The following is a 16096-nucleotide window of genomic DNA, read 5'->3' as shown; positions in this document are numbered from 1 at the left end:
CTTAATGCAAGGGAAAACTGCTGTGCCACCAACTGAACCTCTGAAACAAGAGAGCGCACAAACCCAAACTACTACGTAGATAAACTGAGAGGGCAAAAAAAAAAACCCACCCCAGATGACCCCAAATCTTGCTGATTTTTTTTTCTAACTGGAGAATTAAGGCTTAAAGCAACTGATCCCCAACCCATACTCCAGCAGGCTCCAAGCAACTGATCCCCAACCCATACTCCAGCAGGCACTGGTGTTCAGGAGTGCTGCTGAACAAAAGCCATAGCACCCAGTTGGTTGGATCTCATACTTTGATGGATTGTGGTTTTGAGTTCATTTTTAAGTGTCATCTGCTGGATTGTCAAGGAATTTAAGGCAGCCCAGCATATCCCCACCCCCACAAGACAAGCATGCATGGCTCCCATTCCTAACAGGAGACTCCAGCAAAAGTGAGCAGCAATTGGCAATGTTTTCCTCCAAGTTGTGAGGTATGCAAGGCCAAGAAACATATTTTTCTAGATTAATAGAAGGCTTGGAATGCTTTGTTCTAAGCTTCCTTCCCATCCTCAGCTGAAGATCAAGTACTGGAAGCTACAAAGAATCCCTCCTGGCCTAGGAGTTCAGCCAAGGCTAAAGCTTGCAATGCACAGGACTTAAAAGGTACTGTTCAAATTCAACACAAAGGCTATGAAAACACTCAGCCTGCTTCTGTGTTTGGCATCAATGCAGTTTGGGGTTTGCATCTACAGAGTTCAGTGGGTCAGGGAAGATACAATAGAATTAACCAGGTTGGAAAAGACCTTTGAGATCGAGTCCAACCTAGCACCCAACACCATCTAATCAACTGAACCATAGCACCAAGCCCCCCATCAAGTCTCTTCCTAAACACCTCCAGTGATGGTGACTCCACCACCTCCCTGGGCAGCACATTCCAATGGCCAATCTCTCTTTCTATGAAGAACTTCTTCCTAACATCCAGTCTAAACCTCCCCTGGCACAGCTTGAGACAGTGTCCTCTTGTTCTGTTGGTGGACAGCAAAATGCAGCAAGAATTATCTGTCACTACTGCTATCAAAGCAAACCGCTCTGGCCAGGAGTGTCAGCACACATGGTTTTAATCAATGAAGTGAATTAATTCCACAGGGGCACAACTTGAAATCACAGGGAGCAAAGTGAACAGTCTAACAGACAGCAAAATGGCACAAGGTGCCAAACCCTGCTGCTGGCAGCAGCCCATTCACCTGCTCACTGCTGTCACCAAGCAGGAGTGCCACCCCAGTGGGCAGAGAATGCAGGCTCACAGGATGGTTTCAGGGAATCAGATGGGTAGAGCCCACATTTAAGGAATTCTGAGAGCAGAAGGTAGAATGTGGTATGAGCCCAGACCTGTGTCTGTCTCCAGCATGGATTATCTGGACGTGCATGCACCTTCTTTAATGTAATTCCATGGCTTTTTCTGTCCCTCCACAATGTCTCTGCCTTCCAATTCACAAATAAATGCTGCCCTCTCCTGGCTGCTCCAACACCTCCAAACCCTCCTCCCACTAACATTCAGTCATTTGGCTTCCTCGTTCAGTAGTGCTCCGGGAGATCTTTATGTTTCCATCTATGCTTTTTAAGCAAACTAATCCTTACAAGAGCACAGCCAAACAAGTCAGCCAGCCTGCAGCTCAAAACAAGAGTGTGCAACCCACGAGGTGTGTGGCAGCAGGGTCCAGTGCTGGGAGCTGTCCTAACAGCCTGCATTTCTGATAGGTCACAGACAGATAAAGCACACTCAATCAGGGAATCACAGGCTGCTTTGGGTTGGAAAGGATGTTCAAAGGTCATTTACTCCAACCCCCTGCATTCAGCAGGGACAGCTGCACCTAGAGCAGGCTGCTCAGAGGCCCAAACAACCTGATCTGGAATGGTTCCAGGGAGGTGGCATCTCCCACCTCGGAGAAACTTGGGACAGTGTCTCACCACCCTCAGAGTGTGAAAAATCTCTTCCTTCTTTGCAGCATAAATATCTTTGAGTTTCAAGCCATCTCCCCTTGTCCTCTCACAACAGGTCCTGCTAAAAAGTCTGTTCCCAGTTTTCTGATCAGCCCCTTTAAGCACTGAAAGGCCACCAGGTCTCCCTGAAGCCTTCTCTTCCCCAGGGTGAACAACCCCAACTCTCCACCTCGTCTTGCAGCAGACAGCTTTCAGTCTTCACAGCATTGCTGTGGCCTCCTCCAGCCCTGTCTGCGCTGAGGACACCAGAGCTAGCCCCAGCACTGCAGGTAGGGTCTCAGCACAGCAGAGGGGTAGAATCTCCACCCTGCCCCTGCTGCTGGGGATCAGCCCAGGATAGGTTGGCCATCCTGGAGTACAGGACAGCCTTGTGCCCAGGATGGTAACAACATGCTTTCTGTTTAAGAAATAATTTTTGATGCCCAAGCTCATGTATCAACTGTTGACCAAATAACTGCTGGTGTACTTGCCTAGAAATCACTGCAGCAGCTCATTTGCTTGGTAATGTGCAGCAAGCTAAACGAGCCCCTCCTGACTGCACACTCTCCTGCAGCAGGCTCTGCAGCGCTCGCTGTAATAACGCTCAGCACGGGGATTAGTCATTCCAAAGACAGCTCCTCTGGAACATCCAACAGTTCCTGTTGTGATGTTTATTTCTGCAAGAACTTACCAATATCATAGGCCATAAAATCAGAAGAGAAGCACTTGGCACCATAGCTCATGGAGGTGTCATTGTGCGTGTTGCCTCCGAACACCAGCATGGTCCCGCTTGTGATCACCGCCGCGTGCAGGTAGCGGAAGAATCGGCTGTCCTTCAGAATCGTCCTTCAGAAACAGAAACAAAGCCATCACTGATTCATACCTGGCACAGACAGAACAGGCCAGAAGTCCAAGATGAAGCAGGTTTCAGGCAGTACCAGGGCTGATCTACTGGAGACCTGCTGGGGGAAAGAGGACCTGGGAGTCCGGGTGGACAGAAGGATGCCCATGAGCTAGCAAGCTACCCCTGGGGCAGATTAGAAGTGGTGTGGTTAGGAGGGTGAGAGAGGTTCTCCTCCATTTCTACCTCTGCTCTGCCCTGCTTGAATATCATGTCCAGTGCTGGGCCCCTCAGTTCAAGAAGGACCTCAGGGAACTGTTTGAAAGAGGCCAGCACAGAGCCACAAAGATGCACGCTCCGGTGTGCCTCGCTGCAAGGTGCCTGCTTCCCTGCTCTGACAGCGCCCATGACAGTGACACAACCAAAGAGAAGTTGGTGCTGCAACAGCCTGGGAGAGTATTGTCATCTTTGTGACATTTTCTGTCTATTCAGCCACATTTGCCCATTCATGGCTGAAGTGGAGGATGAAATGAAGCACGGTTATTACTGTGTGCACAAGAGAGCAGGCAGGAAGGGGGCTGAGAAGTCGTCACTGGTTACTGTACCCATCAGCACAGCCTCACAAACAGAAACACAAGCTAATTTCAACTCAAAAAGAGAGTTAGGGTGGCTCAAATTTACATGTATTCATTCCAAAGGTGGTCTCCTTTTTGTCAGAAGCCTTTATAAAGAACTTCAAGAGGAAAGTGAGGAAAATGCCTTTTTGTCTCCACAGCTCAGTTGTGAAGTTTTGCTCCAGCTCTTTAATAAAAGACAGCTTTGGGGAGAAACAAATCACAGCAGATTTCAGCTTCAGAAATGAGTGTTTCAAGCAGTTACAGAGCCAGAAGAAAATGGGGTTATAATAGAAATTCTTCTGTGTTCTTAACTGCAGAATGAATGATGGCTCACTTGCCTGCAGTAACTGCACTCACATGCACAGCCTGGACTGCTGGCAAGGAAATCCCATCAAATATTTTCCTTTTCAGCTTTAATACAACAATAGATTCAAATGGCTTTCCTGGCTCGTTCACAGCTTTGACTGCATGTGATTATATGACTCTCTATTCATAAAGGGACATAAAAATAACAGATACAGGAGCACACTACATATCCTGAACACAGGGAACTGTGTCCTGCTGTACCCCTTATCCAAGGCCCCAACTTCTTGTCCACTACAACCAATAACAAGGTGGTGGAGAGGAAGGAGGAGGACTTACCACATACGGGTATCAACTTCGTATTTGTACAAGTCATCTGCTAGCCTGTATTTGTTGGCACTGAAGGCTTTGTAACCACCATGGATGTAAATCGATCTTGTGCTTGGGTCATAAACACTACTGTGGCCATAACCTCCTTGCACCAAAGCTCCGCTGGTCTGTAGGATGCTCCACGTGTTGGTGGCTGAGGAATGAAAGCGACAGAAGGCAGTGAACTCATCTCCACTAACAGCTTACCAACAGATCTGCTGGGGAAACAAACTGGGCTTCCCCTTGACTCAGATCTAGATGTTGTCTCTATCACTTCACAGCCAAAAATGTTCTCCTTCAAGGAGTCTGTTGTCAAGAAGCATTGCAGAGTATTTTTAATTGGAGCAGAGCTATCCCTCCCACAGCCCTTTGTTATGGTTTTGCAGAGGATAAGTGAGACAAACAGCACAGAAATAATTCATTGCCTTTCAGTGACATGCAAACACCAGCACCATGGCTTCATCTGGAATGGGACCCAAGAGCACTTTTATTTGACACATATATAAAAGCTAGAGAGCACTGAAGCCAAGCTGAGTGTGACTGTGAAGAACACTGCAGTTAAAAGTGAATTATGTGATTAATGGTCCTGGATCTCCCTCACTAAAACAACGTTGGGTTGGAGCACTCTAGACATAGAATGGCAACTGAAACTAAAGTGCCAAACCACACCAGTTCTCTGTAGCAAGTGTAGAACAGGCTTCCTAACTCCAGGGCAGATCAAGCACAGGACAGGCAAAGCAATTCAAGGGGCTGCAAGGCCCCACATGGGAAACAAGAGTATGGAACCAAGTCTCTGCCCCACACAGCCTGGTTGTCCTAGCCTGCTCCTGTAGGAGCAAAGCTCACTCCTGTGGACACCAGTGAAACAGAGGAGGCTGCAGGAGATCCTCTGGATCAGGATGACACAAGGATAACAGGTCAACAGTGCAGTTCAGGCAACTATTTCTAATCACAGCCACCACGGTGAGCTTCCTCTGCTTAACTGTGTTCTCTGCGTGGTCTGCAGAGTCACAAAATTAACCAAGTTGGAAAAGACCTTGGAGATCAAGTCCAACCAATCATCCAAGAGCAAGAGATATGCCTCCAGGAAGCCATTCCAGAGCAGCTCAGTGGACATCTCTGAATGCTAGCATCAGAGTATGAACTGCCCCTGGAGAGATAGAGACCAGATCATATCAGACATATGGAAGCCTAGAAATTCACTTCCAGTTTTCCTAAGCAGTGGCTCATCAGCGCTACCGGAGAGCAGGGGAGTTAAGTGGCTACTTGGGCTGAACTCTTACAGCCAGCTTCCTATCTGTCAAAGGGAGAGAGGACAATTAAGCTAAACTGTCCTGCAGTTAAGCTGCTCTGTCTCTCAGTTACAGCTTCTTTGTCTCTGGGACCTAAGCAGCTGTATAAAGTTGGAGGCAGGTGCCTGTGGGTGTTACAAAGACTGGAAGCCACACTGAACTCCCGAACACAAACGGGAGCAGAAGGCACTGTCTGGTCTGGTTTTGCCGTGTGAACAGTGATCCTCCACATCACTTCCAAAGCAGCTGTTAAAACTGGAGAGGTAGGAAGGGGCTCCACTCACCCAAGTTGTACTCCTGGACGTTGCTGATGTAGCCATAGAGAGGGCAGTGGCCAAAGATGACGAGCATGACGGTGCTGTTGTCCCTCAGGGTGACGATGTGTGCCGAGTGCCCCACCACAGCGTACTGCTCCTTGGCTGCCGGCGTGGCCTGGGCCCAGCTCTGGCTGGGGATGTGGAACACCCACAGCTGGCTGCTCACGTTCCCCGTCCGGTCGATCTTGCCCCCGTACATGTAGATGTCGTCCTGAAAGGGGTCAGAGCTGAAGTGAGGCCCACCAGCTTGGCCAAGGAGTGCAACAGCTCCCTGTGGGGGCAGGCTGAGGCTCTTCAGCTTGGAGCACAGAATCAACCAGGTAGGAAGAGACCTCAAAGATCAAGCCCAACTGCTCACCCAACCCTAATTAATCAACCAGGCCATGGCACTGAGTGCCTCATCCAGGCTTTTCTTAAACACCTCCAGAGACATTGACCCCACCACCTCCCCAGGCATCCCATTCCAATGGGCAATCTCTCTGAAGAACTGCTTTTTAAGGTCAAGCCTGAACTTCCTCCTGCAAAGCTTGAGACTGTGTCCTCTTGTTCTGGTGCTGGTTGCCTGGGAGAAGAGACCAACCCCCACCTGGCTACAACCTCCCTTCAGGTAGTTGTAGAGAGCAAGAAGGTCTCCCCTGAGCCTCCTATTCTGCAGGCTAAACAACCCCATCTCCCTCAGCTGCTCAAAGAGCTGTGCTCCAGACCCCTCCCCAGCCTTGTTGCCCTCACTCCTGGTGATAAAGACCTAAAGGGCAGGGTCAGGAGCACTGCACTTACCTTGTGCAAGGCCAGCGAGTGGCCATATCTCATCTCTACCGAGTTCACAGTGTTGTTCAGGGGAAGCCACTCCTCAGAAATAAGATCATACCTGTGCAATAAAGATGGACTTAATTATCTGAGAAGCAGCCATGCCTCCTCTGGTACTTAACATCCCTGCACTGATTTGCCTTACCTTGAGTATTCCTCCCTGTGCAAATCCAGAGTATTGCCTGCTCAGCTGTGACAACTTGCACCACATGATCCACCCAAAAGAGCAGAAAAACTTCACACTAAGCTCATAGAAGTTCCACCTACCTGACAAAACCCAACCTGCCAGCCTTTAAAAGGCATTTTTTAATTATGCCTTTGCCACTCAAGCCTGTTTTGCTTGTGAACTTGAAATAAGATAAAGCCTCTGCCCTGAAAACGGCCTGTGGCTTTATAGACAGAAGGATGAACTATCCTCACCAGGCTTACAGCTTTGGAAGATAAAATAATCTCTGAGAAAGTGCTCAATGAAGTCACAGGGTATCTGTTGAAGCATCAGGCATGACTTTGAAAGGGTGAATTGTGGATGTGATCAGCAACTGGTCTACAACTAAGCCTGCAGGCTCAGCTCCTCCTGACTTCCCCCTCCAAGAGCCTACAGATGTGAAGGCAGAATTCACAGCTCTCACTCTGGTCCAAACTGAGGTGTACAGCTATCCCCAAGGAAAAAAAAATTCCAGCTCTTATCTAAATGTGCCCCAGTGCTTGAGCTCAAGAGGAAGCCTGAAACATTGCTTTGGTTTCTTTTTAGGGGGAATTTCCATAGGGGAGACAATTATTGTTTGACACTTTAGTTACTGTTAAATCCCCTCAATTAATTGCATAGGTGTTCATCATCCTAAATGCCACTTCCTGTTGCTGTCCTACCCACTGTGCACTAATATCCAGAGTGATCAGGATGCATTAAGGAGCCAAGCACTCTGAAGTCACACAGAAGGAAGGGCTGATAACACTGAACTGAACTCCTCCCTTGGAATATGAGACCTGAACGCATCTAGAGACCACAGGGAACAGTTCAATGCTGTCAGAAGCAGAGGAATCAAAAACTCACTCTCAGGAGCCACACACTTTTCCCCTTCCAAACTCAGCAGCCCTTAGCAGCTTTTTCCCACATCTCACACCTGAGTTTCAGTTTTTATCAGTGCTGGTTTCCCCTGGAGATGGAGCACAGGCCAAGAGCACAGCCTGTCAGGCAGCCCTTCCTAAAAATAGCTCTGCAATCCAAGTTCCCCTGCTTAGACTTTACCACCTCGGTCATACTCACGCTAAAACCTTCTGAGAGTCAGAATGATTGAAGACATAGCCTCCAACAATCCACATCTTGTTGTCATGGATTACAGTTTTGTGAGATGCTCTGGGAAGTTTGGGCAGAGAGTAGTCCTCCCGGGTCCAAAACGACTGGTTCGCAGGAACAGGAATTGAGCAGCCGGGGCCTGAGGAAAACAAGGTTTAAAAACATCAGCTGATTCTCCCCAGGCTTTGTGTTTCAGCTAGAGATCAACATCCTGCACCTCAGGTGACAGAGTCCCCTGGCCCAGGTAGGAGATGAAAGCTGTGACCTTCGCTGTCCTTGCGCACACCAGCAATCTGTGCCGGAGCTGCTGTGCTATCTCCCAACCATAACCACACACCTCCCATTCAAACTTGGTTTCAGAACAGAAGTGCAGTTGCAGAACAGATGACTCTCTGATGCAGCAAAGCAAACACTGCACTGTTCTCCCTGGCTGTGATGACAGGGGGGCACAGCAGAGACCCCTTCCTCCTGCCCATGATGACAGTATCTTCCAGCACCCATCTCGATGCCACAGGATCCCCAACACAACCTGAAAAAGCTTCAGGAGACCTCCTCTGCAGCATGCTAGAAAATTCCAAGTGTCTACAGCTCTTCTCATTCCTCTCCTCAGCAAGACATCTTTGTGATTTGCTCACTTCTTATTTTTCCCTTCTATTTCTGCTGTTCTTAGAGCAACTTCTTCACTGCCAGGTTTCTCTCCACAGTTCCCCATGGCACTGGAACAAGGTGCCCAGGGAAGTGGCTGAGTCACCATCCCTGGATGTGTTTAAAAGCCATGCAGATGGGGTGCTTGGGGATATGGCTTAGTGGTGGACTTGGCAGAGTAGGGTTAAGGGTTGGACTTGATAATTTTGAAGGGCTTTTCCAACCTAAAGGATTCTATGATGTGGTAGAAGAGGAGCAGCAAACAGCAAGGTCTCAGCAAGTAAAAAAATCCATATGGATGCTCTCACTTCATCTCAGTGGCAGCCATCCACACACACAGGGTTACTACAGACAGAGAGCACAGAACCTGCTGGAGAGGCTCCAGCTTTGAAAAGGGAATAGGTTTATGACTGCCTAAAGCTGTCCTGATAGAAGTGAATCACCACAGAACAGAGTTATGGTCTCGACTGCCAGAGACAGCATCTGCCTGTCCCTGCCAAGCTTCCACCAGTAGTAACCTGCAGTTCAGGAAAGCAGACTGGAATCTGGTTTATCAACTCTTGAAAAACTCCTGGTTTCTGAGGAAGAGAGACCATTTCCAGATGTAAAGCAGCTTCAAAATAAGAAAGGGGAGAGCAGCTGCGTTTCAGTCTGCTGTGGCTTGTCCGGGGGCTTTTGGGTTGGATGTTCTCATGGTTGTTTGGTTTTGACCCCTTTACACACAAATCTATTACAGAAATGAAAAGGAAAGAAGAGGGTAGGCTAAAAAAGAGCCCAGCTTTGCTGTCAGGGTACAGCCATACTCTAGGTAGCACTAGAAGGCACCTCACTGCATAAGGGGATGTGGCCTTCCAGCCTTGAAGTATCTGACTGTCAGCACGGCCCAGTGACAAGCAATGGACACAAACTGGAACCCAGGAGATTCCATCTGAGCATAAGGAGAAAAACTTTGTTGTGAGGGTGTTGGAGCCCTGGAGCAGGCTGCCCAGAGAGGTTGTGGAGTCTCCTTTTCTGAGGACATTCCAAACCCACCTGGACACTGTGATCCTGGGCAGCCTGCTCCAGCAGGGGCATTGTATTAGATGATCTTCAGAGGTCCCTTCCAACCCCCACCAGGCTGGAATTTTGTGATGTTCCACTGCTAGTCAAAATGCTCAGACTTGTCAAGCAGAACATTTTCAAGTGCTCTCAACCAAACTGCAAGAGCCCTACAGAAAAGGTATCCAACAGCAGCTCCACGTTCCTCAGACTCACCTTGCCAGCCTGCAGAGCACAAACAGGCCTTAGTATCATTAAAGCTGCAGTGGCCTCTCTCAGGTGCCCCACAATCCTCAGTGCAGTAGGGGATATCACAGGCCTCTCCCTTCCAGTATTTGGCACATTCACATTCCAGAGCATTGCTGCTGCTGTTGAGTTTGCATTCTCCTCGGCCAGAGCAGTTATTGGGACACATATTGAAACTGTAGAGATGAAGGAAAGGAGGTTGGTCAGGGCTGGAGCAGCTGCCCAAGCCATCCCCCTTGGTCATGAGCACCGGAGTGATGCTCAATAGAAGTCCATACAGCTTTGTTAACACACAAACCCACGGCAGCTGCTCACCTAGAACCTGATGTGAAGGACCTGCAGAGATTTGTCCCTTTACCTACAGAGCTGCATCACTTCAGCAGTTACACTTCACAGCGCCTCCAAAAAATTAGCAACGTGATTTGTAGCCATTTGTAATGCAAATGAACTGCCTCAGAACACCCAGCTGTAAGCCAGGGATGCAATCAGAGCTTAAAGCTTCTGTGGTGTCTGTGCAATTTATACTTAAAGTACTCCCAATCACCTGCTATTCTGGGCTCTGCTACCGCAGGAACACACCAGAGACCAACCCCCAGCCGAGGATGTGCCTGTTCTGAATCACCAAGTGAAACGAGGCCAAGTGTCCTACACCCGGGTCAGGGCAATCCCAAGCACAAACACAGGCTGGGCAAGGAACGGCTCAAGAGCAGTCTCGACAGGAAGGACTTGGGGGTGTCAGCTGACAGAGAACTCAACATGAGCCAGCACCCAGTTCCAGCGCCCTCAGCACCAAAAGGGATTGTAGTGACAGGACCAGGGGCAATGGCTCTGAGCTGGAAGAGGGGAGATGGAGGCTGGAGAATAGGAAGAAGTTCTTGACAGTGAGGGTGAGGAAACACTGGAACAGGTTGTCCAGGGAGGCTGTGGATGCTCTATCCCTGGAGGTGTTCAAGGCCTGGTTGAATGGGCTGTGGGAGATGTCCCTGCCCATGGTGGGGTCTGGAACTAGTCAATCTTTTAAGGTTCCTTCCAACCCAAACTATTCTGATTGCTGATTTTACACTATCTGCAATGGAGCTGAGGCTAAACCAGATACATTCTTGGTGCTGAGCCGAATTCAGAGACCTTACTGACTTGCAGATCTAGTGCCTGCTGGTGTATCAACCAGTACACCTCACAGATGGGGATTACCACCCAATGTTCTTACTGTTATGTGACAGGAGGAGTCTCCAGCTGCCAGACCCTAATTTCACAGGTGTTTATCAAGTACCTGTCTCCAGTAGGAACCATAAAGACTGTTAAATGGAAAAGAAACCAAGATACCCTTTCAGCTACTCTTTGCAAGTGTCTCAGGTGGAAACCTAACAACCAGAACACAGAGAAGCAGCAGAACTCAAACCAGTCCTGGTGTATTATTTGAAATGGTTAAGAAAGGAGGTGTTTAAAAACCCCCAAACAACCCATACTGACACGTCTTAAAAGGCCTTTAGGAAAGCATCCTGCGGTGCTGCAATATGGTCAGCTGGCAGTAGATGGTGACATGGTTCATGGGATCAGCCAGACTTTCAGTGCTACTGCTCGGGCTGAACCTTTCAAGTCACTTTGCAGAGACTCCTCCTCATCTTCTGCAGCAGTCAAGGGGTGCCCCACATTCTTCAAATGACCCACAAGATACTGAAGTGCTTCATAAGGATGAAAACACCAAGGCCACCAGCCAAAAAAACCCTAAGCACCTCATTTTAATAATCATACAATGGAATCAAAGTGTTCTGAGTTGGAAGGGACCTCCAAAGGTCATCTTGTCCAAACCCCTACAGTGAGCAGGGACACCTCCAGCTAGATCAGGCTGCCCAGAGACATATCAAGTCTTACCTTGAATGTCTCCAAGGATGCAGCTTCAACCACATCCCTGGGCAACCTATTCCAGTATTTCACCACTCTCACAGTAAAGAGCTTCCTCCTGATGTCCAACCTAAATCTCCCCTGCTCCAGTTTCAAACCATTGTCCCTCATCCTATCCCCAGAGGCCCTTCTAAACAGTCCCTCCCCAGCCTTCCTGTAGGTCCCCTTCAGATACTGCAACGTAGTTACAAGGTCTCCCCAAAGCTTTGTCTTCTCCAGGCTGAACAGCCCCAACTCTGTCTATCCTCACAGGGAGGTTCTCTAGCCCTCTGATCATCTTTGTGGCCCTCCTTTGGACCTGCTCCAGCAGGTCCCTGTCCCTCTTGTGCTGGGAGTCCCATGTGTGGACACATTACACCTGTTCACTGCAAGGTGGGGTTGGACTAGATGACCTTTAAAGGTCCCTTCCAACTCAAACCATTCTATGATTGAATAAAAAAGACTATCCCAAGGAAAGCTGCTGGAGGACCCCCAACAGCAGGTACAGTCCCAAGTGACTCCTGTGTGCTTCCACAGAAGTGTGGCTGGGCAGAAGCAGCTCTGCAGAACATACACCAAACAGTTCTGCCTGGCTGAGTATGAGCAACTCAATGTAATACCACAACAATAAATAGGATGATGTCTTCCTGAGCAAACCTTTCCCCACACTTACAACTGACAACTGGAGTTAATGTTGAGCACATCACAGTTGCCAGGTATAATAAAGACTCCAAATTCAAGGATCTGCTCATAATTACATGCCTGGGTGGCAGTCACTTACTGCAAGGGAAAACTGAGAGAAGAGGAAACCACCTTTTGTTCAAGCTGTTCCATCACTCTGGAGTGAGCTGGAGTACTACTTACTTGTATGTGATGTTGAACCCTGTTAGATTATAGGCAGCATCACTGAAGAAATGCAGAAGGGCATATCCAGAAGTGGCTACAACTTCTGGCACTGTTTCATTGCTATCTTTCTCAGGAACAATAAGACCACTGGAAGAGAGAAAAGGAGAAACAACCAAGCAGTGTTAGAATTGAAATAAAAGGAGGCAAAGCAACAATGGCAATTGCAGCACTATTAATAAACAATTGAAACTCAGTTTGCACCCATCTGAAGCCTAAAGAATTTGTGCAACCATCGTTTTGGCAGTCAACAAGTTGGTTTTCATCAACAGAACTCCCTCAGTGTTGAAAAGAACACCTCTCCAGACTGTGAGTACCTGCACTCAAGACAGACAGCTCCATTCTCAAAGGCATAAGAACCCTCAAGGCCCTCCCAGAAAGATAAAACTCACATGCTTCAGGGATGGGCTTATCAAGCCCTCTTGCTTGGCTTCATCATCTGCAACACAGTGGCCATGTTACTGCCCAAGGAGCAGACAGAGCAGGGTACTGAGAGCAGCATTACTGCTTACCTCCATGTGCACCACAAGGAGGAATGGCTGCAGAAAGCAGCGCAACTAGAAGACCTTGAAGTAATCAGCTTGGCTCTTGGGAAAGATAAATGTACATGAGAAGTGTTTCACTTGAGTAAACCTGAAGCTGTCTAGAATTCCAGCTACTATCACTAGAATCCTATTTTCCTTCCCTTATTATTCTGGATTTAGGCAGGATGCATTCCTAAAGCAAGGTGGCACATTTGAGAACAGAAACCAGTGTCCCAAAGGTGTAAGCCAGCAGTCCCCAGACAGACCACAGGTCTACCAAGCCCAGCACATCCTCCTGACTAGGGGCCACAGCACATGGTTTGGGAAGGCTGAAAATAAAGCAAGGACAGAGCATTTTGGTGGTGAAAACATCACAGTTCAGGTGTTTTGGCCTGCAGAATGACCCAAGTTGGCATAGCTAAACAAACCATTCCCCCATGTTTCTATCTCATTCCTTTCTCAACCATTGATACCAACTGCACCTAGAGCATCTGCAGCAGGGAGCTCAACAATTCAACTCTGCAATGGTAGGGAAAGGACTTCTCATGCCTGCTTTACATTTGATCATTCAGCACTGCCCCTTGGGCTTTCCTTCTGTGAAGAATCAATACAATTTTCCTTACTCACAATCTTCCTGCCCCTCACTTTTCTACAGAGCTCCACTCAACTCATCATCATCTGCTCATGTGTTGTTCTTTCTGTCCTAAAATGTTGTCCCACTCACTGCTCCCACCTCATTGTTTCAAACTTGTGGTCACCTCTGGCTGCTTCCAGCTTCAGCAAGATCCTCCAGCCTTTTAGTTTTACAAAGGTAGTGCAGAGCATGGAGGATGGTGGAAAAGACACCGGTGACAAACCGGTCTCAGCCCCAGAGCAGGCTGCCCAGAGAGGTTGTGGAGTCTCCTTTCCTAGAGAGATTCCAAAGCCACCTGGACATTGTGATCCTGGGCAGGCTGTTGTGGGTGCCCTGCTTTAGCAGGGGGGTTGGACTGGATGATCTCCAGAGGTGCCTTCCAGCCCACACCATGCTGAGATTGTGCAAAGGCTATTTACAGAGTTCAAGACTAGACAGGACAGATTTGAACAGACACAGTCTGCAAGAGCTGGAGCAAGCTGACAAGGAGATTAAATGTCTCTTGAAAAGAGTAACTGCTACCTCTACCTACTGCACAGCCCAAATTGGATCTGAAAGACAGTGTTTATTCTTCTTTCAACAGAAACAATGAAGTCAATTCCTCCCTCACACAAAAGACAGAGCAAGTATAAACTTGGAGTCTACTGAATTATTACTTTTTAAAAGCCTTGAAGCAAGGAGCCCTGTCTGCCACCACCAATTCATAGCCAGCTGTTGTTTTCCAGGAGAGAACCATCTTTCCCCCAACCCCAGCCCTACTCCCAAATGTTAAGGGGAAGCTTTTTGAGAAGCAGAGACTCCAAACCCCAGAGCTGAGTGTGTTGGGCAGAGAAGCAAAGGCAGCTCCAGCAGCAGCTCCCTTGGGAGTGCAGCAGAGCCTGGATTTGTGCCCTGGGACTTCTGAACATCCAAGGGCACCATCGATTGAAAAGCAACAATGAAAAGAGTTTGTTCCCCTGAAAAGAACTCACTTTTCCTCTGTCCAGCTCTGTTCAGAACAGAAGGCAAATGCCTGTGAAGACAGTCCCCCTAGGACAGGTTAAATGAGTTTCTCCAGGCAGGGGGAACACTGGCAGTGACCCATTCACCCTGCCCGCAAAGCGGCGCTGTGCCACTCGGCCTTCCCTGTGCCCAGCACACAGCACAGCGGTGTGCTTGGAGCACAACACACTCCCAAAGAGCACAGCTTCCACAGCTTTTGCTATACAAGTTGGAGCTGTTTGCATCAAGAGTGACAGAGGAATCATTGAATCAGTCAGGGCTGGAAGGGACCACAAGGATCATCTAGATCCAACCCCCCTGCCATGGGCAGGGACACCCCGCACTAGATCAGCCTGGCCACAGCCTCATCCAGCCTGGCCTTAAACACCTCCAGGGACAGCACCCCAACCACCTCCCTGGACTACCCATTCCAGGGCTTCACCACTCTCATGGGGAAGAACTTCCTCCCCACCTCCAGCTTCATTCCATTCCCCCATGTCCTATCACTATCTGAGATCCTGAGCAGTCCCTCCCCAACCTTCTTGGAGCCCCCTTCAGATACTGGAAGGCCACAATGAGGTCACCTCAGAGCCTTCTCTTCTCCAGACTGAACAGCCCCAACTCCTTCAGTCTGTCCTCACAGGAGAGGTGCTCCAGCCCTCTGATCATCCTTGTGGCTCTTCTCTGGACACCTTCCAGCACCTCCAGATCCCTCTTGTCATAGTGGCTCCAGAACTGGAGGCAGTACTCCAGTTGGGGTCTCCCCAGAGCTGAGAGAGGGGGAGCAGGGTAGGTCTGCAAGCTGCACACAACAAGTCCTATTGGGGCAAAGGGTATCCTTTGTTTTATCACCACTGAAACCTGATCCCGTGCTCGGCTGAACAGCTCCAGCTCATTGCCAGATATCTAGCCCAGTAAACACTGCCTTGGGAGAAAGCCAAATTATGTTTTTTCTTCTTTCAGATCTCAAGGATCTGAGATTGAAAGGCAAAATTCCCTGCCTGTTCTCCACGTGCAAGAGGTGCCTCTTTCATGGTACAGTTGGAGACTTCTGATCTGAAGATCACCTCTCCCAAAAGACCATCTCCCACAATACCAAAGAACAAAAAAACCCTAATAAACTCCTTGCTATTTGGATCATAGGTTCCCTTTGTAATGCAAAATAAAGGAGGGTAGTGCTCCACAGGAAAACAGACATCTGAATGTAATTCAGGGTAAGGCAAATTAGAGCTCAGGGAGAAGAGAAAATTCCTTTGTTCTGGTTTATTCTTCTTCAGTCTTATTCCTGCAGCACTTATCAGTGATATTACAGAGCAATCTAACTGCAAGGCTCTGGAGAGTGGAGAATGGCAGCAAAGAAGAAAAGCACAGAGTGAATAGCAGCAGTGAGAGACGACAAACCACCCCCATCCCCCCAGCAACCTAAGGGGGCTAGCACA

At 48.6% G+C, this 16096-nt stretch overlaps 1 protein-coding gene across 1 annotated transcript in view; it reads right to left on the bottom strand.

Moving 5' to 3' along the window:
- The window catches only part of ATRN (attractin), a 156690-nt gene that overhangs the window by 87583 nt on the left and 53011 nt on the right, over positions 1–16096 (bottom strand). The window contains exons 4-10 of the mRNA XM_054172307.1: positions 12480–12608; positions 9705–9910; positions 7776–7944; positions 6482–6572; positions 5672–5915; positions 4066–4249; positions 2657–2811 (exon numbers count right to left, since the gene is read on the bottom strand). Coding sequence (XP_054028282.1) covers positions 2657–2811; positions 4066–4249; positions 5672–5915; positions 6482–6572; positions 7776–7944; positions 9705–9910; positions 12480–12608 — 1178 coding nt within the window. The remainder of the gene's footprint in view (positions 1–2656; positions 2812–4065; positions 4250–5671; positions 5916–6481; positions 6573–7775; positions 7945–9704; positions 9911–12479; positions 12609–16096) is intronic.

This window comes from Dryobates pubescens, chromosome 23, assembly GCF_014839835.1.
Source record: "Dryobates pubescens isolate bDryPub1 chromosome 23, bDryPub1.pri, whole genome shotgun sequence".
In the NCBI taxonomy this organism is placed as follows: domain Eukaryota; kingdom Metazoa; phylum Chordata; class Aves; order Piciformes; family Picidae; genus Dryobates; species Dryobates pubescens.
Note: the sequence above shows the minus strand (reverse complement) of the source record. Positions and strands in the feature narration are given on the sequence as shown.